This window comes from Cygnus olor, chromosome 3, assembly GCF_009769625.2.
Source record: "Cygnus olor isolate bCygOlo1 chromosome 3, bCygOlo1.pri.v2, whole genome shotgun sequence".
Taxonomy (NCBI): Eukaryota; Metazoa; Chordata; class Aves; order Anseriformes; family Anatidae; genus Cygnus; species Cygnus olor.
Genome location: NC_049171.1, coordinates 36,857,789 through 36,885,747, shown reverse-complemented (window position 1 = coordinate 36,885,747; position 27,959 = coordinate 36,857,789). Strand labels below are relative to the sequence as shown.

The 27,959-nt window shown below is 36.7% G+C and overlaps 1 protein-coding gene across 1 annotated transcript in view; it reads left to right on the top strand.

Moving 5' to 3' along the window:
• ME1 (malic enzyme 1) overlaps positions 1–27,959 on the top strand; it is a 180,217-nt gene that overhangs the window by 47,762 nt on the left and 104,496 nt on the right. Inside the window, exons 2-3 of the mRNA XM_040554032.1 lie at positions 432–565; positions 7,821–7,970. Of these exons, the coding sequence (XP_040409966.1) occupies positions 432–565; positions 7,821–7,970 (284 nt within the window). The remainder of the gene's footprint in view (positions 1–431; positions 566–7,820; positions 7,971–27,959) is intronic.

Sequence of the window (27,959 nt, the reverse complement as noted above, 5' to 3'; positions counted from 1 at the left end):
CAGACCTTGAAAAATTTTCAGATATTAAGAGCTTAATGCTTACACTGAAGTGAACATTATCCATGCTCTGTATTTAGAAGACAACCAAACAAGTGTTTGAGAACATTCATTCACCTTTCAAAGCCCATGGACTGCAACCTCTTTACGTCAGCTGTAGCTTAATTACTTTGCAGGGAATAGTGTCGTGGTGTTGGAAGACCTTAACTAATTCTGTGCTGAGATGGAAATATCGCACTGTACAGGACTATTCTCTTGTCCTGAATTAAAATTTTCCCCAAAATCATTTCATGATTTTTAATTCTGTTTAGTATTAAATAGTTCATTTTTTTCTGATGCAGACTTCACCTGTGTTATGTTTTGCTGAGGAATTGAAAGGTATATTACATAGATAAGTATCTTTATCTCTATTTATATATATCTTTTTATTGCAGGGCATGGCTTTTACCTTGGAAGAGAGGCAACAATTGAATATTCATGGACTACTGCCACCTTGCTTTCTTGGTCAAGATGTCCAGGTTTTCAGTATTCTTAAGAATTTTGAAAGACTGACATCTGACCTAGACAGGTAAAATCAAACCATGACTCCTTTTTTTTTATTTCTTTGATGGTAGCTCAGTTGAAATTTTTTTTTAGAGCTGTAGTTGGTGACAGTTGAGAATCATTAAGATAAATACATAACATACAGCTTGATTCTTAGCTTTTCTAGAATGCTTTCTTCAAAAAATCAACTTCTCATTTTAAATTTTAATATTCTTGTGCTGTTTACATTAATTTATGACTTCTATAACCAAATGTCAACCAAGGTCAACAGAAGGAAATGAACTGATGTAAAACTAAAAACTCAGTAATGTATTTACATGTATATAGATAGATATGCATTAAAATATATATAAAATACATGAAATATTATAAAATTATTATGTAATACAGATTTTTAAAGTAAAAAACTGTGGGAGACTTAATATTTATGAATACTCATATGGTTTTATGAGTATTAGTTTTATAAGTGCTACATAGGTCATAGAACAAAGCAGTATTCCTCTTATTTTTTTTCCCCTGTGCCTTGCTTTTCTCTGCTGTGGCTTGTCTACCAATCTGAATATAACAAATGGATATAAGATACCCGTCTGTTGGTGCCAAGGCTTTCTTATCATTGAAAGTTCCAATAGCCTTTGTTTTTCAGAGGCAGGATGCTAGGAGCACGACCTTCTTTATAAGTGAAGAGTTCATGGTCATGGTATCTTTTCTATATTAGCTAGTCTCCAGAGATCTCAGGGAGAGCAATATCAGCAGTCACAGAATAGTGACTTCCCAGGCTGGAATGATTTAGTCTGAGTCCCTGCATGTAGTCCCTGCATAAACTCTCATGGAGACACCTCCCTTAACCACATATGTTACTATAGTACATAACTTCCTCTGTCCTTCTGTCCCCATCTTCTCCATAACTCTGCCACGAAGAAGTCTCTTAATTCCAGGACAATACATTTAAGACTTTATGACTGTTTCAGCTGTTTGTTTCTGCTAAAATTGCTGTATTTTCTATTCACCTGTAACTTAAAAGGAGGGAAAAAAGCCTTTTGTACCATTTGTGCATGTGTTTCTTAAACTGCAAGGAACGTTTGCTCCTAGTTCAGGTCACAGGAAAAAAGTGCCTGTGCTCCTCAAGTCATCACAGATTGAAAGTCACAAATCTAACAACGTAGAATTCAAGAGAAGATTAGCAGTATATCCAAATCTTAATTCTTTGTTTTCCAAAACAAAATTTGGGGTATTTAAATAGCTCTTTGCCAAAATGAAAAATTTCTGTGAGAAAAGAAAAAAAACAACTTTTAAATGCTAGATTAATGGACGTTTAAATGCTGTGCCATTTGAAGCACAGGAAAACACAATATACTGAACTTTTGATTGCAGTGGGAATCATCAGAAAAAAATAGACATCTCTCGTGATTGTAGGGATACTTTGCAGAAAGCTTGCTTTATAATGCTAAAAGAAAGGAAAGAAAAATCTGTCTGACTTGGGGGTAAGAGAGGGAAGATGTATTTTCTAAAAACTACACTTAATCCACATACAATGTACACCAACAGTACACAAGTTTAATTAAATATAAGTATATTTAGAAATAAATAAAAGTCTTTAAGTCTTTACAGAAGCCATTTGCTTCAAAGATTTTTTCCAAATTTATCTTACCCTGATAAGCTTAATGCCTGTATATAATTAATTAAATGATAATTCAATATCATTATTTCCCACTTTTGAGTCTTTTGCAGTTTCTCTTTCTTGTAGTTTGCCTTTTTTTTTAATATGAAGCCATTTTTTAGTATAAAATTTCTTTTTTTGGTATAAAAGGTATATTGTACTCTGTGACTTTGAAGTACAAATTTATTGTTATTAATAGGATTTTAGCAAAATGCTTCAGCTGAGAAAATAAGTCTTACTGTTCATAAAAATAACGTCAGAGTATTAAAAGCCAGGCTTTTTTTTTCTCATTAATGCGATCACTAGTCAAAATACTTTAATAAAGACTTTAGTAATTAACATTAAAAAAAAAAAGAAGCTGTATCTATTATCAAGTCTTATTTTACAGCACATGTTAGTGGCATTTTCTCAACCATGATTTTTGATCGAGGTATTTGTATCTTCCCACTATAGCCTGAAGAAGCAGTGTGTACCACATTTATACTGGTAGGTAAACCAGGTTGGGGGCTGCTTGGTGCCACAGGGCTTGGCTCAGCACAGCTCCTCTGCATACAGCCCCCGTGTCCCACCTCACCTCTTCCCTCCTCGCCCCCAGCAGTGTGCTCACACAAGGTGCTGGCTGGAGTCTTTTGGCCTGTGGCAACAAAATGTGCCCAGGGCCTGGGTCAAAATCAGCCTGGGAATGATTACTGCGTAATTATACAGATTATTGCATGACCATGCCTGGACCTGGGCGTCTTTTAGTTCAGGTTGATAAAAGGTTCAGGGACGATCTGGTAAATGTGTATAAATACCTGATAGGAGGGAGCACAGATGGAGCCAGGCTCTTCTCAGGGGTATCCAGTGACAGGACAGGAGGCAATGGGCATTAATACTTGAAATTCCATTTAAACACAAGAAGAATCACCTTTTTTTCACTGTGAGGGTGGCCAAATGCAGGAACAGTGAGACTGTGGAGTCTCCATCCTTGGAGACGATCAGAACCCAAGTGGACACAGCCCAGGGCAACCTGCTCTCACTGGCACTGCTTGGAGCATGAGTGGACTTGGCAGTCTCCAGAGGTGCCTTGTTGCCTCAGCGATTCTATCATTTTATAACACAGATCCATAGCACTTAACTAATAAGCATCTGAGGGCAATCTTGGATCAACGTAAATTTGTGTAAATTTAATCAAGTTGGTCCTTAAGCACTTAAAATTCTAAATCCAGAAGTCACCCCAAAATGAAATTTTTTCTTTAAGAAATCATATTTGTATTATGTGTGAACACCCAGCAGGCCTAAGTTGACTCTTCACGTCATGCTGTATTTTGATAAAGAAATATTTTATTACTTATATTGTTGTGTTGTTTTCTCCAGTTTTTAGCAAAATAAAATCAGTTGTGTGCTACATGTGTAGGTGTACATTTAAGACAACTGATTGACAGACTTGGTAACATCTGCATGCAGGAGACACTTCCTTTAAAGATTATGAACTGTGACATCTTGGGCTCCTTTTGAGAGCTAAAATGCTTGTGTGAATTGAGTGTGAAAAACTTGTGCATGCAAAATGTGATTTGCAGCTGTGTTTATAAGTCAAGTGTCTGAAAAAATTTATTGGAGTGTGTCAGTAGACACCCTGCTCTACGAACATGTGCACTACATGTGTATGAGCTCAGAGTCATTTTTTGAATTAAAAAAACTACCGTCCTTCAAGGCTGTATGTGAACTCTGGTCTCCTGTACTCACACTCGTGTTGAAATATTTTAAAAGGGGAAAGGAATGTGATCCTGCTCCTGTTACTGCTTGAATCCTCTCACTGATGGAGACTGTCAGGGGACATTGACTATTTTAACTGGAAATTGAAAGAAAATCTCAGCGCTCCATAGGCAGGAAGGTGCTCAAAGACAATCTTTTGTAAGAGCATGCACCTACTGCCTTCTAGTGAAGGTGAAGGTATTAATTCTAGGAAGAAATATTCCTTCCAACAAGCATCTAGTCTTCCTTCCCGTAAGAGCAGTGACTGCAAAGAGAGAAAGAGAAGCTGTATTTTTCCTCCTAGAACTGGGATTTGGTAGTGGGTGTGTATCAGTGTGTTGTTATATGTCTCAATACAAAAGATTCAGTATGAGCATTTGGAAACAGCATAGATGAGGCTACCACGTACCTTAGAAGGGTATCTATCATCTGATGAGATTGGTGCTGGGTAAGACAGCACTGTACCCTGGCAGGATTGTAGCTTGCCCCGGCATTGATTGGAAAGGGGATGTGTGCAAGTTCATAAAGCAGAGCTTATAAGTACCATGGCATTGCATGTTTTGGCGTGGCTGAAACTTCTTTACTGACTTGCAGTGTTGAATTGCTGTGCTCTGAAATACCACGAGTTCATACACAAAATGAATGTGAAACAGCAGCAAATATGTTGCCTGGTATGCTTGGCAAAAAGGACGCCAATAACAGAAAATAATTCTGTTCCTCTAACTTAATTTGGAAAAGCTGCAATGAATTCTGCAAGTAATTTGATTTTTTTCCCCTGTATGTTCCTAATTGTCTTTAGTTTTGCTCTGTATTGACACTGAAGTCTTTGCCCCTCAGACAGATGTCTCTTCTATCGGAGTTTTTCTTTCTCCAGTTACATTGGTAAAATATTTTACTGACAGGTGAACATCTGAGAGGTGCCATGAGATCATTTTTTCCTGAGAACGCTCTGTTACTTTCTTTTTTCTTTAAGTTTGCTGTTTTAAATGTTTCTCTATAGACACTGAATGTTAAAAGTAATGGATGTGCCTTATACAAGTTATACAAGTTTTACAAGCTGTTATTAGAAATAATAGCATTTCCTCCCAATTTCTTTCATTTCCTCTCATGTCTTGCAAGACAAGAGCAAACAAATGCTGGTTGTTTTTGTTTTTACCATTCCATTTTGCCATGTAAAATGCAGGCCAGGAGGGCAAATGTAGGGAGAATTATCCTAAGGAATTATTTGCGATTTTCCAGTAGTTATATCAGTTTTCTTTTTGGATAATATTTGGTTTATATCCTTCTGTTGCTACTGTAATTAATCCCCCTTGTAATAGCAGTCTAACATTAAAAGTTCTTAGGTGAAGGAAAGGCAAGGGGGCAAAGTGACATACTGAAATTTGAATGCCTGGCAGTCCCCACTGTCTTAGTTGCCAGTTCTTGGTTTTCCTCTTCTGAACATTTTCCCTGAAATCTTCATTCAAGACTCCTAGTCTGAGAACAGATAATATTTTTCTCCCTTTTTATAGCACAAATGATTGTTCTTAGTGTTTTATTGCTTGTTTTCACTGCTTTCAATTAAATGTGGGCTTTAGTAAAAGATTCCATGAAATGCTGCATTTTAAATGTATCTTTTTTAAAACACAATGCTGAAAACTACTTCATGGTTTTAATTCTGTAGATTACTTGGATGCTGCTACAGGATGCATAGTTGTCTAATGCCTTATAACCAACACCACATTGAGGTCAAGGGATCTTTCTTCTCAAGAAGGAATTTTTCAGAAAGCTGATAGTCCTAAGAAAGGCTTGAATGACTTTGGAGAAGTATTTTATACCTGCCACTAAAAATTAGCCTTCTGATCAAAATTACTCTTCTCTAGAAATATTTGTCACCTTATAGTAATATATCTTATGCTTATTTGGATATGGCCAAATATGTAATATTTTAAAATATGATGATAATTATTATACCATTGTTATCTTCACAATTCTTTTACTATATCTTGAGTACAAAAATGCCATGACAAATACCAATATGAAAACAAAAATCCAATTTAATGCTTCAGAACAGTAAAACCAAAATGCCAAAATGGAGAGTTTTAGCTAATAGTTTTTTGAATTGAAGCCCTTGAAGAAGTTTTTGTGTTTTTTTTTTTTTTTTTTTTTTAACTTTTAGTTTCTTCTCTCAAAGATTTCTGTACAATTTACAGTTGCATTTGCAATTCAGGATTGGTCTGAGTAATAAGAAAGGATAATGAAAAGGTATTTTAAAGTTTTAAATAGCTGCTTCTCATTTTAAATAAAAGTAGGAAAAAGGAGAGAAAATATATTGGCAACTGCTTCAAAGCCTAATCACCTGGTTTGCCTGAGTGCTTGCAGTCTTTGGTATAGAGCAGTCCTGAGTACGCTTGATAGTCTCTAACACCACTTTTGAGATCCTCTAGAAACAAAATGAATGCCCTCAAATGTATTTACAATTATATGTGAAGGAGCTTGTGTTTCAAGGGAAATGCTGCGATAATCATTCTCAGTTGAAAGGTTTTAATAAAGAAAAATGCTCCAGGATAACAAGGGTATTGAAAGACATGCCATATCATGACAAAGTGCTAGGAAAATTAAAGGTTGTATGGAAATGTAATAATTTGAGGGGAAAATGCTGTATATGTATTTGCAGCTGAGAACTGCAAGTGCAGGGTATAATTTAACCTCGGAGAACATTCAAAACTTACATGTATAAGGGAAGGTGGCTCAGGATGTCTCACAATGATGATGTTATGAGTATATGATCAACTCTTTGGTTTCAAAATCTTTATCTATGTAGGGGCTAAGGCACCCTTAAAGGCACCCTGAGTAACCCAGGGAAGGGACACTGGTTTGCCTCACTCCTGCCACTTCGTTGCAGTCTCTGGTTGCCAAAGGGGCTGTGCTGCCCTTTCATATGAGACTGGTTAAAGGCTTCTCTAGCTGATGGACAAAGCTAAGCTTTAACAAAATAATTGCAGATTTCCTAACCTGTTTAGGCTCATCACATTCCAAACTATCAAGTGTTGATGAAGTGACCAGGCTTGTACCTGAGTAAAGTGGTATAACTTGAAGTCACTGGATGTGTAGACTCATGTCATCTGCATTGTCATACTCCGTGTAAATTTGGCTTCCTGGCTGGGCTCTTGGAGCAGATGAATATTTATTCAGTGTTAGGGTGATGGTAGTAAAAAGCAGATCAAGCTGAGCATGAACGTTTTTCACTCTCATTTTTCTGATGATTTTTTGCATTTAATTTTTTAAAATAAATATAAAACTTCTACAAATGCAACCCAGAATTGATTTCTGCTAGTACATAAAACAGTGCAAATTTCATTACAAGCATAAACTTCAGCATCAAAAGACACGTGTCTGCTTTGTTTTTGAAAGCTTTGTCTTGCAGCATTCTGGTAAAGTATTTATTTGAAGTATTCATCTGGGTTTGGAAGAAATTTCTATTACAGCAAACGTAGAAAAAGCTAAAACTTCTAGTCTGAATTTTTTGAGGAAGAGAGTAAGTTTGTTTAATTTTTATTTTAATGCCTATTTCATTTCAGATGGAACAATTGATATGTGTGGTTTAGGTTCTGGCAGACCAAATATTCTCTTGCAGCATAATCTTATACCCCTATCAGCTCGGGATCAGCTTCCTGAGTGTGTTCAGTACGTCAACTTTGTGATGGATTCATCTTCTCTGTGTCTCATCCGGTTTATTATCCTTTATGCCTGAAACAGTTGTGCTGTTAAGATAAGAAGGAATTCAAATACAGTAGGCTAAGAAAGAGGCTGTTGTAGAACAAACGTAGCTTTATTTTCTAAACACCATTTCTAAATTTACTTTATATATTCACTTGATGCCTATCTAATTATATTTAATTCTCCACAGATATATTCTACTAATGAGTCTTCAGGATCGAAACGAAAAGCTTTTCTATAAAGTGCTGACTTCTGACATAGAAAGGTTCATGCCTATTGTTTATACTCCCACTGTGGGACTGGCTTGCCAGCAATATGGTTTAGCATTTCGGAGGCCAAGGTATGTAAGTTTATACTTCAAATAAAAGTAATTGTATCTTATTTTCTTCTTGGCGGATTTCTGCAGGGGGGTCCTAACATAGCTGAATGTAAGCCAAAACTGTAATAAATGAGAAAAATCAAACTACACTTTCAGTCTACATTAAACAATAATTTGTATTGCATTAAGAAGGTAAGTGCTTGTTTTAATTATGTTAGAACATGAGTACGTTTTTAATCTCATTCACTGAATTTGACTTTCTTGGAATCCTAGCTGCATGTTACAACACCATAAAATAATGGGTCCTGAGTCTTAAATTTGTTTTAGCATTATTAAGAGCATTGGCTTTTACATATATATTTGTATTATAGATGTTTTATGCACACATATATATAAATAGTATGATACAATAGGATGCATTATGTGTGTACCTAAAGACATCTTAGGAAAAATCAATAATAATTAAGGCACTTGTCTCACTGCTTAGTAAGTTGTGCTTTCATAGGCTATGGGAGAGCTTTTATTCTGTATACAGTATCTGTATTTGTAGAGTGACGGGGAAGTAGAGTGAGAGAGGGGCAGATGTAACTTCTGTCTGCTTCTGTTTCATGCCTCTTGAACATCAGCCCACAGAGCTTGAGATTTATAGTGGCTGCTGTTTGAGGATCTTGTGTATATGGGAGAAAGCACTCATACTTTGGGGCTCGTAGAAGCTGGTAATCTCTATAGTGAAGGCAATATTTTTTCTTCAATCTAAAACAGTTCCTGAGACTTGTGTGAATGATGCTGTATCTTTGCTCCAAATGCAAAATGTAACAACACTTTCAAACATTCTGTGCTATTTTCTGGCAAAGGAGGAGAGATATGAGCTGTATATGTATAGCTCTGTTAACAGAAATAGGCTTTTTTACATTCAAGGCATTGATCAAAATTAAGAGGTTTGCAATATAGGGGGACAAATAGGGTCCTCCTATAGGGACAATAGGGGACAAACGGCTGCTCACATTGTCTTCAGGAGGAGATATTTAAAGAACAAGACTTATGGCTTCAAGGTTTTGTTGTTGTTAATGTAAAAATCATTTTGGCCTTGTGACTGAATGAGTCAGGACCATCTGGCCATTTACAGAAAACAAAAAATCCTACTTCTGTAGACATTAAGAAGTTCAAAAAGACCTCAGAATGCTTGCTTAAACCTGTTTAACAATCTGTGGCTTTTAGGTGCCTCCCCTAGCAAGAGAAGTCATCTTCTTTTTTCCCCTCATTATTATCACCATGGTGATTTTATTGTCCTTCCAGGGAGTCCTAAACTTGTCTGTAAATTAAGTCTTTGCCTAAGCTGGTCTCATTGTTCCTTGTTTTGATAACTATTGCCATATAGGATATTGCACAAAAAGCACCTCTGCCCATGCTGGATCACAGAGACAAACATTGTACTCTGCACTTTCTTCCCAGATGCATGGAGCATCTGTGTAGAAAAAACGAAAAAGAAAAAACAAAACAATTAGACAACAGTTCTGCTGGGTGGCAGTCAGAACCGGTGAGGCAGATTGCTACAGTAATAAAAACAGCCCATCAGCTCCTTAATTCCATTCTCTGGTCAGATACTAAGTATACTCAAGACACAGGAAAAAGTGATATGAGGGGTAGAGGTGGGGAGAGGAAATATTTCAACTTTTCTTCTTCTTTTATTTATTTTTTGTTATTTTTCCTTTGGTGGAATTTTTGTCTGCAGAAGACTTAGAGAGATGGCCTAAGTCTTTTAATACATTATGTATTAAAACTAAACTCCTAGACTGTAGAATCATAGAATCACTAAGGTTGAAAGATCATCTGGTCCAACCATCCCCCTACCACCAATGTCACCCACTAAACCATGTCCCTAAGCACCACGTCCAACCTTTCCTTGAACACCCCCAGGGACGGTGACTGCACCACTTCCCTGGGCAACCCGTTCCAATGCTTGACTACTCTATCATGTCATTCTATCACTAACACACTTATGGATTTGTACAGTTGGAAACAAGTTACACTACAGACATGCAGTTTGCACAAATATACTGGGAAACAAGAACTTCTGAGTTCTCCACTATGCAACTAAGCCACTCACTAGCCTACCCTGTAATGAAATTGAGTAGGACTGTAAAACCTTATGGATTTTTTTTACATAGATAATGTATGTCACAACAAGCTTATTTTTTTCCGTTTTGTTTCAAATAGAATATCGAAAGCTTTCAAAAACACTTCCAAAAGCACAGCATAATAGCAGTTTTACATGTATTGTGCAATCTTGGGAACAGCAAGCTAAATTCTCTCAACCCAGCAAATAACTGCAGTATAAAACTACCAGCGCATATACCATTGTGCTAAGTTTCTGTATTCCCCAGGGATTTTCCTGTATTCTGCTTAAAAAAGCACATTAAGCTGTCATATGGGTAGTGAACTTCTATTCTGATATTATATTTAGGCATTCTAAACAGTGACAGTGACAATCTGATGAAAGAAAAAGTTACAAGTGCTATTTGAGCATCCTGATTGTATATTCTTAAAAGTATGACTTTATTTGCCAATACTGGAATGAAGCCTGGTATTTTTCTTCAAAAAAGTGCTTATTTCCTTAGTGAAAATAAGCAAATTCAAGACATATTAGAGTACTTACATAATATTTCCTTTATCTTGTAGCCTTAAAAATATATGAGTTTATAGGACATCCCATTATTTGGTATTTGACACTTTTTTCACTTCAGTTCAGTTGCTAATGAATGAATGATGTTTTAAACAATATTAAGTAATGTTTTAACTGAAGTGTCTTTTGGTATTCAGTTTTATTCTCGAGCTACTGAAATCAGCCTTGGCTGTATTCTGCTCTCTGCTGCTTCCCGAACTACATGTCAGCTTTATATTCATGACTGACTGGCTTTGGAGACGTGTAAGATATTTATAAAAGTCTGTTTTATTTCTAGTCCTGCTGGATTGCCTCACCATTTTCAAATAAGTGTTTTAATGACTCACTTAAGTAAAGATGGCTGAAAAACATCTACAGTCTTCTTCTGCCTCATAAGAATCTCATACTTTTTTTTTTCTTTTTTAAGAAGAAAGATCATCAGCCAAGTTGGATGTTTACTGTACTGAAAATTTCCAATAGCTGTGTTCATGGTGTCTTACGCTTGGTCTCTCATTTTCCCCAACCACTTAGCTTATTCGAGTGTTCATCAGAGGTCTCAGAAGAGAGGTCCATAAAGAGTGTCCCCTTTGACAGATTCTTCACTACTTAAGAAATGCCTATACTTTGTCATCTTCCACTGCATTCTGCTACAGAAACATTTTTTTTTCCCTAAGGAAAACCTTTTACAAATTATTCTAAAACCAACTCTGCAAAGCAGTCAACTTCATTTGGTTTGAAACTATATTCTAGAGTGTGACTCGTATAGTATTAAGCATTATATACTGGCATCCCTCATAAACAGCACCCTCTGTGAGTTGAACTTGCAAAGAAGAAAAAAAAACATTTCAGCATGCAAAATGAGAAGAGGAGTAACAAATACACAGTTTGACCCATTCTAGACATTCTTATATTTATAACAACGAAAGTTGAAATGCAATGTCTCATTATCCAGTTTACATCTGAAAGGTTTTTTTAATATTCGGTCAGATCTGTGTATCTTGTACAGCGAGTTTAAACTCTCTAGTTCATAGTTATATATTCACACAAGGGCTTAGTGAATAATTAATGTGAAGTTAAAAGATAGGTGTCTAGTGAGGTCATTAAATGAGATCATCATCTGCACCTCCCGTTCATGTTTTTAGAAGACTGTAAGGGCTCACATGGTGTACTTAGAGTTATAGAAGGACACTGTGGCTAATGAGAGATGTTTTTCATCCTGAATCAGTATTTTGTAATTATAGAATGAACATTCTTGGCGGATCAGCTGACTATGTGATTAAGCAACATTTCTCAAGAGAACCAGCTGCAAAATAACTTGACTCTCTGGTTTAAAACTCATCTGGGTAATTGACATTTGTTTGTAACATTAAAACTCAACTCAAGATTGCATTACTCACCGTGAATATTCAGCTTAAAATCCATCAGTTTTAATGAATAAGAGTCTTACATTCTAGAAATAGATAATACAGGTCTGATAGCAGATCTGGTAGCTGATCTGTAACAACTAATTGAGGAGGATGAGGGAACAAAGAGGCTCCTCTAGAGGTAGATCAGAGAAGGAATTCAGACTTCTGTAAGGATTCCCCTCACTGTACTGTTGGATTGTCTGTAGGCGTATCCAGGGATTTAAAAAATGTGCAGATAAAAGTTTTAAAGGCTTATGCTGGGAATGTAGTGGACTTCTGGCTTTATTGCAGCAATCATGCTACCGTTAAGAACATTATCTCAGAATCCCTATGAGATAGCTTTCTGGTGAAGAGTTTCTACATATCACTTCATATATATATAAATATATTAAAAAAAAAAAAAGTAAAATATTCTTTAATTGCAGAAAGCTTGCACATACATATGAAAACTTTTGCTGACTTACAAAGAAACAATCTATTCCTATAAATGGATTTCTAAAATATAACAGTTCTTTCAGTTGCTTTATTCATCCCAAAAGTATAAACATGGGAAAGTTCAATGGAAATTTTCTCTAAGAATCCAAAATCAACTTTTTACGTCATATAGAGAACACCCAGGAGTTTCAGGTTCTTGTGTAAATTCAGCTTTCAGAGAGGGGAGGGAAAATTGACAAGTATAGCTATGCTGAAGACTTTGGATGTTGGTAAAATGTTAGGTGACTGTTTATGTATTTCCATTCCTAGAAGGAAAACCCATTTCAAAGAGACTATGGAAAGAGCAAGCCCTGGTAACTATTGTAGCCACACAGGCATGTCAGAGCTCCTCTGAAATAACTTACTGATGCAGTCATTTGCTGTCAGTCTGACTGGGAACCATTTTAAAAGTAGCTAAATTGAAATTGATGCTCAATATTGAAGATTCAGATGAAGTCACGTAAGAGGCAAAGCATGTCAGCCTTAGGGTTTTTTTTATGTTTTTTCTTTATTTTTTTCTTACATATAGAATTGGATCTTCCCCAGCTTCTAGATGCTTGTCAGTAAAGTCTTCTCACAGAAGTTTTCTTGTCTAATAATTCATTTGACTTTGTCCTTTTTTCTTATTTTCCTTCCTCACGGATGACTAGAAAAAGCAAATCTAGAATTGTCTTATTCTCCTGAAGTCCAAGCAAGATTGCATTTTGAATTGACTTTTAATAAGTATTGTAAAGTTTTAGCTATTTCAGTAATTTTTAAGAACATTTGAAATGGTATTGGTGGTTGTTAGTGCCCATGTTTCAGAGGGCAATTTATCATGTCAAATACTCAGTTTATAAGTGCTGATATTGTACCAGATTGCAGCCATATTGAAGTGTGTGACTGTGTCAGCACGTATGAACTTGAGATGGGTTCCTTTCCTCATATTTCTCAAAGAGATCACATCTATTTACATTTACTGCATGCATTTACAGATGCAATGTATTGAATGCAAGGGCTGCAAGTGTGAGTTCTTCTATTGTTGACACGCTGTTTACCAAGCATACCGAGACTGTCAGCTGCAAGATAGTGTAGCTTTTTAATAAGGAAATGGAATTAGAGAAGAGAGAAATATTTGCCTCCTGTGACAGAACTTACAAAATTGCAGAACTTGGCGGCAGGAGCTGCAGTCTGTTTTCCAGCACAAGGTTGATTCCTGCAGTGCATTTAATAATTTTTATCGTGGGTTTTAATGAGGTTTTCAGTGGAGCCTGGATTTTTCTTTTTGTTAATTCCATTGGATGCCTTTGACATCCAAGTCTCTTCAGAAAACAGATTTAGCTTCCAGGAGACCAGAGACTTGTCAAGTCCTTGTGGATCACAAGAGCCAATAAAGTTCAGTTCCTGGTGCTGCTTCTTTGTGAATGCCTGTTTCATGCACAGATCTGTGGTATTTTCCTGATTGAGACCAGAAGATCTGGATTCATTTAACCTAACATCTTCAACAGTATAACTGTCCTATAGATTTTTTTTAGAGAATCTAGGTGCTTTTTCCCAGGCAAAGCAGTTTTATTTTTTAGAGCCATCATTAATCTGATTATTACTGTGAATAGTTGTCTTAGTAGTATCCTCGTTTAGTTAACTGATAATTTTATAGCATAAAATCATATTAAACAGCCTATCCATTGATTTCAAGCACTATGACATTTTAATGATACCCTGTGGTTCTACTCTTTGGCATGGTGTGCTCCTTACCTTCGTCAAGCTAAAATTTAGCTTAGCGTGCTGTTGCTTTCTCAGTTTAAAAGTAAGGCTAATAGATTCTCCTAGTGTGATATTTTGCCGTACTCTGAAAATCTGTAAAAAGAGAATTGGCACACCATGGGAATGTTAAATTCCTCTCTTCTCCTAGACAGTCTTCTAGAAACCAGTAATGCTTCAGCCAGTAATGCTGCAGTGGAGGATGTGAGAATCTTGCACAGATGTCAGTTGGCCTCATTTTGGTCTTAGAGTGCTCTGTAAATATTAAGTCAATTCTGAGTCTAAGAAGTAGATGAATGAAAAAAGTCATACCTTGATTTTGAAAACATTAGGATATTCTTTAGGTTATATGTATGTAGTCATCTGGTCTCTCTTCAATTATGTTAAATTCATGGCTTTTGGTAATATGTTGACAGTAGGTTACGCCATTTGGTTACACTGTGAATTTTTTTTCTTTTCATTAAACTTGCACCTTAGAATAGAAACATGAATTAGCTTATGATAAATTGCAAATATATAGTCCTGATCTAACATAACGAAATATAATGTCCTCCATGTGCTGCTGTTTTTTTGTACGTACTTTGTGCTTGCATGTATGTTTTACCTACAGCAATAGCGGAAGGGTAGGATTTACTAAGTCATTCTGGAAGTCATACATTGAGGTAGTCTTTCATTTAATCTTTTAGAGTTGGAACATTACTTGTGTTAGCTTCTTCCTACTCTCACAAGCTGCATAGATGATTTCTTATGCAGGTAATCTAGGAATCTAGGTCATAAAAGCTTTGTCCTAAAACACATCATGAGCATGGAATTTCTGGCTTTCAGTCCTAAGTTTGTACCTCTCGATGGTTTATTGCTCTGTTTTTTCTGGAGGGAGTATGTCTGTACAGTGTGGGGGAGGAAATGAGCCCATCCATACTCAAAACATGACTCTCATAATGTTTGGCAGCAATTAATGTTTGGTCATTTTCCTTCCCCTCTTTGCACAGACTTCTGAGAAAACCTCAAGGCCCTTCTACAACATCCTTGGTGGTTTCTGTGCAAGAGTGCCAGAACTAACGTCCTGGCCATGCCTATCTGTTTCCCGGTCTGCTTCTTTCGTGCCATCCTGGATATTTCCAGGAGATTCCTGTTCTCATTTGATTTGTGCTGTTATTTTTTAGTTTTCCACTATCTCTTGTGTGAAATTAGAGTAGAAAGTTCCCTCTCCTCCATAAATTTGCAGGACTCAAATTTATGTTTTCTAGGGCATCTGAACTCTGAGCCAATGTGAATTAAAACTTCTCTGGATTTTGGCATATGACAATTATCTTCCTCCCTATACATCCTATTAGAAGGCTCCTCTGAAACAAAGAATTTTCTTACTGATGCTTTTCACCACATAGGAAGGCCAGTTTGTATGACAGTTATTAATGGAGTGGTTGTTAGACCCTTCTCATTTGGGTTGTTAAAACAGTAATTTTGTAGGTCTGCGTGCAGGAGAGTGGACAGAAAGTACATGATCGCAAGTTAAATGTCTTTACTCTGACTAGTCTTTTCTCTCTAGTGCCAATACCATATGAAAAGGTAAGCTATATTGTTTTCAACAAATGAGCTATAGATATATCAGTGCCTTTTTAAAATAGTGATATTCTTTTGGCAAGTTATAGTTTCCTATTAATAATTAGGACTTGCACCAATATATAACCATGTTACTCTTTGATGTCTTCCTTTTTTCCTGAATTTTTAGAGAGATTTTGATTTTGCGCCAGCCTTCTGGTTACAAGCTTCCAGATTTCCCAGAGTAGTATGTTCCTTAATAAAATGTACTTTAAGGGCAGTAATTTTATTTAATTTTCACACCTCGACTTGGCCAAAGTCTTGTGAGCAACACTAAAGAATCAGGTAATACTGTAAGGGAGAGGTCTACTTATTGGCTCTGTCCTACTCTGTTCAAAAATATTTATCTACCACATTTTTCTCCTCATGAAACAGCCTCTGTCAACCTGCCAGATTTATACAGCCCCCCAGCTGTCAACATCATTTGGCCCTAAAGCAAACCTTTCAAGAGCCACTTGCTTCAATAAGAGAGACATAACTTTCCTTAGTTCAACACCTTTTCAAAGACAGACTATCAAACATTAGCAAACACCTCAGTCAGATATCTCGTGTAGGTTTTTGACATTGTTCTTTAGGACTGTGTAATTTTTTATTATTATTATTTTTTCAGAATTGTCGCCTCCCAAGCTTCCTTTTCTGTCCCTTCTTAGGGACCCTTTTTATAGATTGCTTCAGGAGGAAGTACAAAAGTAGTTGGATGTTGAGTAATAATTGGTCATTAGATCATATGGTTATAAATGTTTTCATAGTTATTTTTATTTTTTGTTTTTATAGTTGTCATTTTAGTTATAAAAAAAGTTAACCTAAGTATAGACTTTGACATTTAAGGGGTCTTAATCTATTCAAAAATACAGATTCAGTTCTAGTGCTGTTGATTTGTTTAGTTCACAAGGAAGACTGATGCATGATTCTGGGTCTGCTCTTTTTTGCCGAGTGTTCCTATAGTAGACACCTGTGCTAGTGACTAACATTTTTGTTGAACTTGCTGTTGCTGGGGAGTTATGGAGTTGTTTGAATTTTGGATGGCAGACCCTCTGTTTTTATAAAAGTGGGTACTCTGAAACCCTCTTGGACACATTGCAAGGAACTGATTATCAGGGTGCATTTATGTTTGGAAAAACACTTAAAGGACAACAATGTGCTATTTTTCTGTGGCTGTTTTTGGAGATCTGAAGTGTGCCTTCTCACCTGTCCATTTGCGTTTTGTCTAAACTTGCAATTCATTGCTTGAGGAGTACTGAGAAAAAGGTATGTGCTTCTTTCTTCCTTTCTAGGACTACGTTGTAGAAGAGAAAGGGCATACTTCTAGCTATCAGTGGGATAAAAAACAAATGGTATTTGCTGCATGTGTTTACAAATAGGTATCATCATCAGTAGTGAAGTATTTGTAGTCAACATGAGCATGTAGCAAAGAATTATTAGAGGTGGTTGATAAGCATTTAATATGTTATTTTATATTGAGAGCTTTGCAGAGGTAGAGGAATCCCACTCTCTGCCTCAATGCAGAGAGCTTTCTCCAAGTCCCCAGTAATTCCCATTACTGTCTCCTAATGTTGCAAAATGAGGTGCCAGTAGTATTTCAGATGAGACAACACCAGTGACTCAGAAACATTACAATGCTTTTATTAGCTCATTCTGAATATATCCCATCCCTTGTCCAGAGGATGTTTTCCTTCAGGATATACTTACACTGGATTTTCTCCAGCTCTCGTTTTCTGTACATTTGTTGCACGTCCTTTGGCACCACCCAAATCCCCTGCTTACCTACTCAGCAGCTTCTCTGTTCAAAATGCTCTCATTACTCAGCAGTCCAGCATCGTCCCATTGTTGCATTTCTAATACAAGATACAGTAGCTTTAAAAAAGAAATCCTGTATTTGGTGAAGTCAAAAAGAGAAAGTAAAAACCCCAATGAAACTTTGCCATAGCTTGGATATTCTAAAATCATAGTTTTCTGTCTCTGTCCAGAAGCTTTCTAAATAGTCAGATCTTGAAATGGATTCTCTAAAGTGAGGAGAATTCATGAAGATTGTGAGCCTTCAAGAGCACAACAATGGAATTACTGTGTGTTTTAAAATATCGTGTGTTTCTCTGTATTTATGGCCAGATGGTTATCAGTTCTTAAGATTTTTGCACACAGTTTCTGAGACAGCCATATGCCTGTGCTGTTAAGGAGCTTCTGGAAAAGGCAAGAGATGAAAGTTTTGAGGTAGAAAGAAATCCTTTAATTTCTTGCATGGCATTTCCATTCTTTTTGGCAAAGTTCTACAGCTTTATACAACTGTTTTCTTATGTGTGCTCTTCAATAAAAAAGTGCCCCCAGTGTGCATTATACATAAGCTTAAAATAAACATTAAAAGTCCAGGTGATAATAACTTCACAAAATGTGTAGCAGAAGTGGAATTAATGTACTGTGATCTGCAGTTGAGTGGAGGAAGCTGGGTGAGGTTTCTGTCATCCCAACCACTGGTCTCAGAATTAAGTGATGGCATTGCAAGTGAGTTCTGCTTCATATTATGACCTTCTTTTGCTAATGAGTATTAAGATATTAAATTACCTGCAGGAAAATTAATATATATATATATATTTTAGGAAGCAGCTGTAGGTGTATGAGAGACTGTTGGGAGCATTGATCAAGTAAACAAAACTAAAAATACATATAAACCAAACAAAGGAAGTAGTTCTTGTAAGAAAAGCAAGTGCTGGCTGAAACTGATCTGAAATAAGTATTTCTAACCAGAAGTAGACATTGATAGGGAAGTCACTAAAAAAAAAGAAAAAAAAAGAAGCAGCTTTGGTTTATGTTGAATTAGAACCTATGCCTTTGACATAAGGATGGTCAAAATCCAGTTCTTATTTTTGCCTCTTTATTCCCAAAACAGCTATGTTTGACTTTAATTTCTGTTTGGTCTCAAGGAAGAAAAAAAAAAAAAAAAAAAAGGAGTTTTGTAGGTGTACTCTAGAATAAGACAATTAACCATTATGTTGGGCTTTCTGGTGGCAGTGTGTGCCATCCAAGGGACTGGCTTACTGTTGCCAAGATGAAGCTGTGATGTAGCTTGTAGAGCCACAGCAACATGTTTCCACCTACAGAAGTTCACCGTTTTCTGGCAGCATTCTTATGTGAGAGGGTATTATTATTATTTTTTTTTCTTTTCTCCTGGAGTTGTTTTTTAGATTTAACTTAAGCACATATGAATTAATGGATTTGTTGCCCTGTATGTCAAGCGGCAAGTTGTTCATGCTGCCAGTCCAGGAAAGAATATGTCTTTGACTGTTTTCCTCGGCCATCCAGAACGAGTTCCTTAAACGTGACATGGAGATGTTTGCTTTTGAAAATGACAACACAGAACACTGTTTCCTTTCTCTTTATTTGATTAATGGTTTATTCACAGATAACTAGGATATGGGCATGTGGGAATTTGTTTTTCCCAAGTAAATAGAATACATAAAAAAAAAAAATCAATTCTGCCCTATTTCTGTTTGCTCCCGGCAATGTACCTATCCCTATTTTCAGTTTGACACATAACACAGAAAGTGGAAATATGACAGCACACACTGTGCTGGGCTTGAAATGAAATTCTTCTTGTGGATGGTTGTAACCTTGGTTATGTGATGTATGGTTGGTACATTGCATTCAGGGTTTTACAAAAGTCTGTCTTTGAAAGATGTTTGAGTGTATGGCCTGGCCTGTAGACTTTCAATAATTTTTTTCCCATGTTAAAAGCTGTTATTGGACACAGTCATAAAATTTTTGTCTGACTCATACATTCATGCATGTTGTAAATTTAATACGAAATAAGACCAGAACCAGTTCTGGTCAGGTTGTTTTCATTTTACTGTTTTTAAAGTTTATATTTTTGATAGTGGAAAATATGGACATAAAACAACGGAAATTATTGTAGCTATGCTATCAGTGCAATGATTTCAACAAATCACCTAAAATTGAGAGACTAAAAGAAAACAATAAAAACTGGATGTAAAACTGTTTGATGGATGTACAACTGAACCCTTTGTATGCCAAGGGCCTACTTTCCAGAGCACTTTTTTGGAGTTAAACTAAACTGATCTTTATTCTGACCTGTTGTTGTAACATTCTATTCAGTTCTAAAATATTTTAGATTAAGATCTATGTTTAAAAATTATTCAGATTTTAACTAAGAGTCTAACCTAGGAGATTTCAGTTGCTATACCCTTTTTAAAGATGAGTATTTCAATAAAAGTCAAGCACTCTTGTTTGTTTTGAAGTGTAGACAGCCACAGTTGTGATTTTTAGAAAGTTATTTTTGGTATGTATGGGCAGTCAGTAGCCTAAATAAAACATTGTTAAAGCTACTTCAGTTTGTAAGTTTCGTAAGAAAAATTTTAAATGATATTATCTGGTTATTGAGTGATCCCAAACACTCAATAAAATACCAACAGAAAGGAAATGAACCAAATACCAGCAAAAATGCATAATGACTAACTTCTTATGGTGAGAATAAATTGGAATTTAACTTTCATACAAAACTAGTCACATTGTCACCAGACAATAATTTATATATTCTGTGTGTCAATTTATAAACAGTAATCATTCATTTTCATGTGGGAAAACAAATGACTAATCTGAGAAGTCAGTTCTGTGATAGGATCACTTGTCAGGAGAGAAACTCTGTGTTACTGTAAAGCACTGACTTGGTGCCCTGAAATTCCTCATCCCCTGTGAAGGCTTCTTGTATTTCCCAGTGGCTGTCGAAGTCTGGCTCCTTGGTCGTGAGGGCAGAACAGAGTCTGTTTTCATGCAGAAGTGGAATAGAGCAGTGTTCCGGGATTTCAAACTATGCTTTAGCCTTTGCAGAAACCAAATATTTTACAGTCTCTCAAAGTCAGAGGTAAAAATGTAGACTGCTGACTGAAAGGCCTTGCCACTGAGGAATTTCTGGTTTCTGTTTATGCAGTATGTGAAATGTGGAGCAACAGTTGCAAAAGCATTGTCTTTATATCAACTGTATTTCGGAAGCAAGAATGTCTTTATATAGTTTTTGTAGATACATCCTTATTTTCTTGAGGCCAAGATGTGGACAACGTACAAGTAGGTGAACAGCTAAATGAAAGTGTAAGCAGGGAGCAGCTGTGAGGATGCGTACGGCCTCACACCACTCGAAATGGATGCACATGTGCTGGTGTGCATGCTGCACTTTCCAGGAGTGGTGAGCTGAGTGAACTAACATCCAGAACTCCCTTCTCTCCTGAAAACCCCATTTTGCAGTACTTCATAGGTTTCCAGGCCATTCAGCGGTGGTCCTGTCCAGGAAAGCTGAGCCCAGGGTCTTATATGAGGATGTGGTGGAGGCCCCAAACTCAACAGGGGCAGAAAAGGAGGTGGACATGTAATGACTTTGCTGCGACCTTTCCTCTGTGTTCCTGGCACCTGATCCTGCGAATAGAGCTGCACTTCAGGCAGCTTGGTTGACTTGGTGAATTAATTTGTAGAAAATAATTGATTTCAGTATGAGATGGTTGTTGAACACCAGGTCAGGTATGCTTTGGTGCCTCCTGCTGCTGCTCTCTCTGGGGAGTTACCTTTCCTGTGGGTCCCTTTGGGCTGTGCTTGTCCTTACCTAGTGTAGTGGTGAGCTGAGGCCTGTGTCAGTAAGCCATATTAACCACTGCAACAAATAACTTTGAGGAATGTTGAAAACAGTGAGGATGTATAAGAATCCAATCACATGGATTATTTTGCATTAATAAAATTTAATCTTCTCCCTCTGATGATTCTGTAAGAAATTATGGATTCACTGCAAGATCCCACGGAAGAGGTTGTATGCTCTAGCAGGCAATAAATGCAAGTCCATCTTTTTTTTTTTTTTTCCAGTTTGAATCAGGTCTGTAACTGATATTAGTCAAATATTAAAAATAAAATTTAAGCAGAAAATTATTTGAATGTCATTTCTGTGAATGATAGGAGAATAGTCTTGTAAATAACTGAGGCTGAATAAATGTTTGTGTTTGAATTCAAGTTGCGTTGTTTTTAAGCTCTTACTATTTTAGTGATTGTAAGACACAATATTCATGCTATACCTATATTCAATTCTATTCAACATTAAAAGTTTATAAGGAAGAAAATTTCTGCTTTGTCAGGTTTTAAATATAGCTCCAATAACTTCGTTACCATGTCTTTGTTTCAGAAATAACTATGATTGCATGCAGTGCCCTTTGAATAAAGTGTTTTTTCTTACAAATATATTCTTCTTTTTTGGTGTTACTTCTCTCAGTCAGAGTGAGAGTGATGTGAAGGCTTGTTTGACTTCGTCCTAAAGTTAGTGAGTTTGAGCTTATTTTAAAATGTGCAAGTAGTAAATTGAAATCTTTACTTTCCTAGTGTCTGATGTTCACCTTTGCACTAAAATGCAGGAGGCCTATTTTCTATAGCTATCTTCTGATACAATTTCCACTGAAGGCAGGAATAGGTTTCTGTATATGTTGCAGTGGAGCACAACCCAAAAAGTCTTAGGAGCAGCAAACTCTGCTAGAATGGATGTTTTCTTTTTACTGCTGACAGTTGCTAAAACTGTGGAAAAATCATGGCCTATAACAAATTTTTGCCTTAGAGGAAGCTAAGACAAAATAGCTGCTCTACCTGACTGTGCTTGGGAAGGGGGCTTGGACTGGAAGATCTCCAGAGGTCCCTTCCAACCTCAATGATGCTGCAATTCTGTCATCGCTGTGCGCTATGGATGTGGGTCTTGGAGATGTCACCAAACGTAATATGCCGACAGCTCAAGCATGGATGAACCAGCTCTGTTCTGTGCCTGGCAGCTCACTGACAATCTCGTACAAGTTTAACCCATGTGCTTTCTACATTAGCCTGCCTTCCTTTCTGACTTTTGCCTCTTAGCACTACAGCTCCTTTCATGGAGAGCTGTTGTATCACTGGGACGTGAACTTAGCAGTGCCCTTGGTTCCTTTTTAGCTGCTGAGGTCAGCTTTACAAATGGGAGATAGTGTCTGTTTTCAGAGGTGACTTCTTCATTAAAGTGGAAGTTGAGTAGGATATGTCATAATAGAAGCCTTTTTAACAAGTCTTCACTTTTGTCCTTTTTAATGGTTATTGAGAGCAAATGATGGTGATTTAAAGATCAATGAAAACTGGCTTAAAGGATGCTATTGTCTGAAGACTGGAAATTTTCCATGTTCCAATGAGCTGGGACAGTAGAAATTGTTGAAGTACATAGAAGGACAGTGATCTCACTTGTTTGAGTACTTCACAGTTTAAATAACATTTAAAAGTTTTTTTGAAAACATCATTAACTTTACAAAATTCCTAGTAAATACATGGCGGATGCTGTGTTGAGGGTTCTTTACGCAGTTAATATCAGCATAAAATAAACAGGATAGCTATTGAAGCAGAACAGTGTTTTTTTTATTTTGTCTTAAAAATGAATGTGTCTGGCTCTGGTAAACCATTCTCATTCACAATCTTCAAATAGTTCTATTTGTGTCTATTAGGGTGTAAGTAATTATGTTATTTATTGAGCAACTGTCAGAAGAATTTAAGTAGCTTCTGGAGCAAAACAGCTCTGGCTCTTAAAACGTGATATTTCTCAAAGTCTGCCTTCTCGTTTTCAAACAGACACATCCCATTTAATTGCCATTATGCTGCTGTGGTTCAGCAAGAATACATATAAACTTGTTTTCTTGACACATGAGATTTTTGGAATAAATCTAAATGAGCAAATTTGTATTTTAAGAAATGAATATTAAGGAGAGATAATTGTATCTACTCTGTTGTTATGTGAAAAGGAAGCATCATTACAGTCATTCCATTCATTCTATTTATACATCATTACATTCCATCTCATGGAATACTTAGACCATGAGGTGCTGTGCTGTTGATTTTGTAAGTAAAAGAGGTGAGACACTAATTAAAAAAACAGTTTTATCTAGATAAGCAAATAACGTTTATTTTATATAATTGAAAAAAAATTATTAAAACGCCTGCAGTAACAAAATCTGAAGGTTTTTTTTTTTTTTTTTTTTTTTTTTTTTTTTTTACTGTGACACAATCTTAATTTTCATCTGAAATAGCCTGAGGTGCACATTATGGTTTCCAGAATTAAATACAGAATTGTGGATTACATAGCAAAGAGACAAGGTGTACTTGCTCTAGGTACCACATAAGAGTCTTGGTTTTAAATTTTTGCTGTGTAAGGCCTGTAATATTTTATTCTAATTGTTTTAACAATCAAATGTTCTTTTGCATTGAGTGAGAGCAGTTGAGGAATTAGTTCATCATGTTGCTTTTCATTGTACAAAGGTCTGACTTTGCACAGTTATGGAGCCAGAGTTTACTCCAATGGCATTCTGAAGAAGTGAAAACAGTATGTTTCAAGCAAAATGGGTACCTTTTATAAAAGTCATCATACACTTGAAGTAGTAATGTGGAGATTACCTACTTCGGTAGCAAGAGTCAGGCTCTCAAAGGACTGGAAGACTTCAGACTTTTGGAAAAGTGGTAAAACAGCATCCCATGTTGCCACTTTTTTTTCTTTTAATTTTCTCATTTGCCTTCAGGCTATATTGCTGTAGGCAGTTTGCTGCCTTTTTTTTCCTTTCACCCACTCTGTTGTTACATATTTTAAAATATACTCTATGTACAGGCTCTGGAGCCTTTTTCAGATGCACAAGGGTGGTTGGGGCAATGCTTGTGTCATCAATCTCCTCCCCAAAGATGGATGAGGGATGGCTTGCTGTGGATGGATGCTATGGCTTGCTGCGTTGCAAGTTATTGAAGAGCAGCCTGTGGTTCCCCTCTTCCCTAGTCCCACGTGGGCTGGAAAAGAGGGTGAGCTGAGACCTCAAGTCAGCTGTCTTGGCAGCCTTGGCTGTATTTGAAAATGTATTCACAAGTTTCAGTCCAGCTGGGTTGTGACATTTTTTCCACCAAGTAGCTACTTAACCCACTTGACTTTATTATTATTACCATCATAATTATTTATATTTAAATATTGTTTTAATGTCTATATTGAAAAATCCCATGGCATTTGTGTCTCTACAGTTTTGTGCCTTCTCTTCCTCCAAACTTTTCTGAAACCTTGTTCCCCTGAGGTCATATTTTCAGATGACAGACTTAGAGCTACTGTCTTTTGGGTGTTTTTTTACGCTTTTATGCTTGTCAGGCTTTATTTGTATTGCAGACTGTAATGTTCTTTAAGTGCCTTGAACTTTAATCTCTGCTACGTAGATGTTATTTTTAACTGAAGTAACTGTTTAAAGCAGTCCACATACTAACAGGGATTGATAAATAGCTTTGATGGATCTGGGCCCTTGAGAGAGTGCTACACAGGCTGCCAGCAGCACTATTAAATAGTGCCATGAGGCAGTGTTGTCAAAAGGGAGTCTTGAAATGAGACTAAATTCTGATCTGCTTCTGTAGCTAAAGAGTGAACAGTCAGACCCCTTGACATAAGCACTTACAGTGATATATTTTTCTTTAGTTATCTCCCTACACTCCTACACAAATAAGGCTTTTGAATCTCTATACAGTTTATAATGATGCTTCTGTTACTCTTCTAAGTTTAGCTAATTTAAGTTGGCAGATGTTATTTTCTGTCTTCCAGAATACTTGAAGCGAGCTTCTTCACAAAATAACGATTTTTAAACAATAATTTAGGATTGTTTATCCATATGCCAAACATTAAAACACATGTATTATTTACAAGCTGTTATGTCTTTCCCAGGTTAATATCTTATTCTCCATTGTCTTTCACATACTGTTACTACTTAACCTGTTTTATGAACTACTATACAAGTCCAAGTTCTCAGGAGTGTTAAGAGTATGTGCTGTTCTCTTAATGCTGCTATTCCCATTTTTTATGTTGTTTTGGATGTAGTCTTTGTTTTGCTTCCTACAAACGTTTATGTTTAAATATGGTTTGCATATGCAGTGTCTAGACAATTTAAAGCCTGGGTTTCTTTATACTGATGAATTCAGGATGACGCTCAGTAGCAGCTGAAATTTCAGTGGCAACTACTTTATTTATTGGAAGAAATACTCATGCACTGTAAAGTAATGAAGTTCACTCCTGTACAGAGGGAAAGGTTGAAAAAATAAAAATCTGTGAACAGCTTCATTTCTTTAATCAGCCCATCAGTAGTATTTACTAGGCCACAGAGGTCTTGGGAGGAGCATCGCTACGAAAAGGACCCTAGAAAGCTAAGATGTAATTAAAAGTTTGAGAACGTTTTATCTGATGACAGGAGACCATACTGAACAGTTACAGTGGGAAATATTATTATCTCAGGGTGAAAAAAGTGTAAACTATTCTTTTATGGGGATTTAGGTAGTCTTAGTTTCTAGTACAATGTTTATGTAAAGGAATTTTAACAGAGGAACCAGGGAAGTAGCTTGCCTCATTCTTGCAAAGTGCAGGAGTTAGGGAAAGTGCAGGCTCAGAAAGAAACTGAATCTGCTCCCTGAGACTTTATTATTTTTATTATTATTATTATGATTAAGCTTGTTGATTTAGGCAGCATGGGAAAGTGAAGCCACCTCTATAATAATTCTATATACAGTTCATAATTCAAATAACAGTTTTGAACATGAAGGGTTGTGAGAAAAGTTTGAACTTTTTTCATTAAAAAAATTGGCATTTTCTGAGACATGTTAGAATACCTCCTGTTATTATAAGTAGAGGGAAGAAAGGATTGTTTTATTACTGTGACACATTTTCCTGAACTATGCTTTAATAGAAAATAGACAAATACATTGCTGGTAGAACATTATTTCCTTGAAGCATAACAAAAAATAGTCTATTTAATTCTGTTTACTTTGTTCTAATAGATCAGAGTTCTAGTAAAATAAAACAAAGCCAAATTAGATGATGCAGAATTACCTCCACATAATATACTACAGTATGGTGAACTCAGTGAGCCTCCCCAAAATCCACCCTTTTGTGAGTGGATCCCAAAGTCCTGGCATCATTCTTTTGGGCTGTGGGCTTACTGTTGTGACAAGAAAGGAGGCACAGTTACTGCTTTGCATAACTTTTCCTGGACTGTAGCTTCATGTATTTTCTGGGTATTTGAAATGGGCATGAGTAGAGGTGATCCCTTTGGCTAGAGTGGCAGGAACCAGTGCTGAACTAAAGTCTAACTGGGGCCAGAAGAAGTAAAAGTGGATCTTGGTGCCTGTGTGCAACTTGTTGAACATGTAGCGTGTTTGAACACGTTTTCCAAGACATGTTGTGTGTAGATCTACATTGTGCCACATTACTTGTTCATCTGCAGAAGCAGCCCATCCTGAAGTACCGAGTCAAACCCATGGACAAAACTTACGTTTTTTAACGTCATACACATAGGGACAATACTGTCTTATTTCTGCACTGAAATACATAGAGCTTATCAATAAGTTAATCCCATTTAAACCGTGTAGCTTCCAGCCTACAGTGTTTTGTGGCTTAAAATTGCTACCCCTCTCTTTTCCTGATTCCTCGCATGGCTGTGCTGTGACAGCCAAAAAATAACTATCGTGTCTGCTGGCTGGCTGCCTCAACAGTTCGTGTCACCCTAGCCCCCTTATAATAACTGTGTGCAGCTGGTGCTGTTTCTGGCCGTAGCAAGGTCTCATAGAAAAGAAAAAATACGTGGCACTGCCTTTCAGTGGTTTCAGGTAGCGTTGCCAGCAAGTTCAGTGGCTGAATGCTCTCGTGGTGGGCAGCGCTGCAACCTGGCAGCATAGCTTCTTGCGGAGGAAACCTTACAGGAGAAAAGTGCTTTAACTGAAGAAATGAAGGATGAGGGCAACAGATCCAGATAGAAGAAGAAGAGATTCCTATCTCTCTCCATATTCTTACAGAATAAGGGAACTGTGCCCTTAATATCAGCAGCATCTTCTCTGTCGGGACAATGTGTCCAGAAACGTGTTACTAACATAGAGAAGAATGGAGGGAAAGGGGGAAGGAGGGGAGCAAAATGCTTTTGACATGACTGTTTACACTTTCCCCGTATTTTTCATTGTTGTTTGAATGTGATCCTGCCTGGACAGATTTCTGAAACAGGCTCTGAATACTTATTCAAAGATCCTTACAAATGTCCTGACAAAGTTCCTCCTGGAGCCGCCGTCCTGCATTTATTTTCCTCCGCTGTGGAA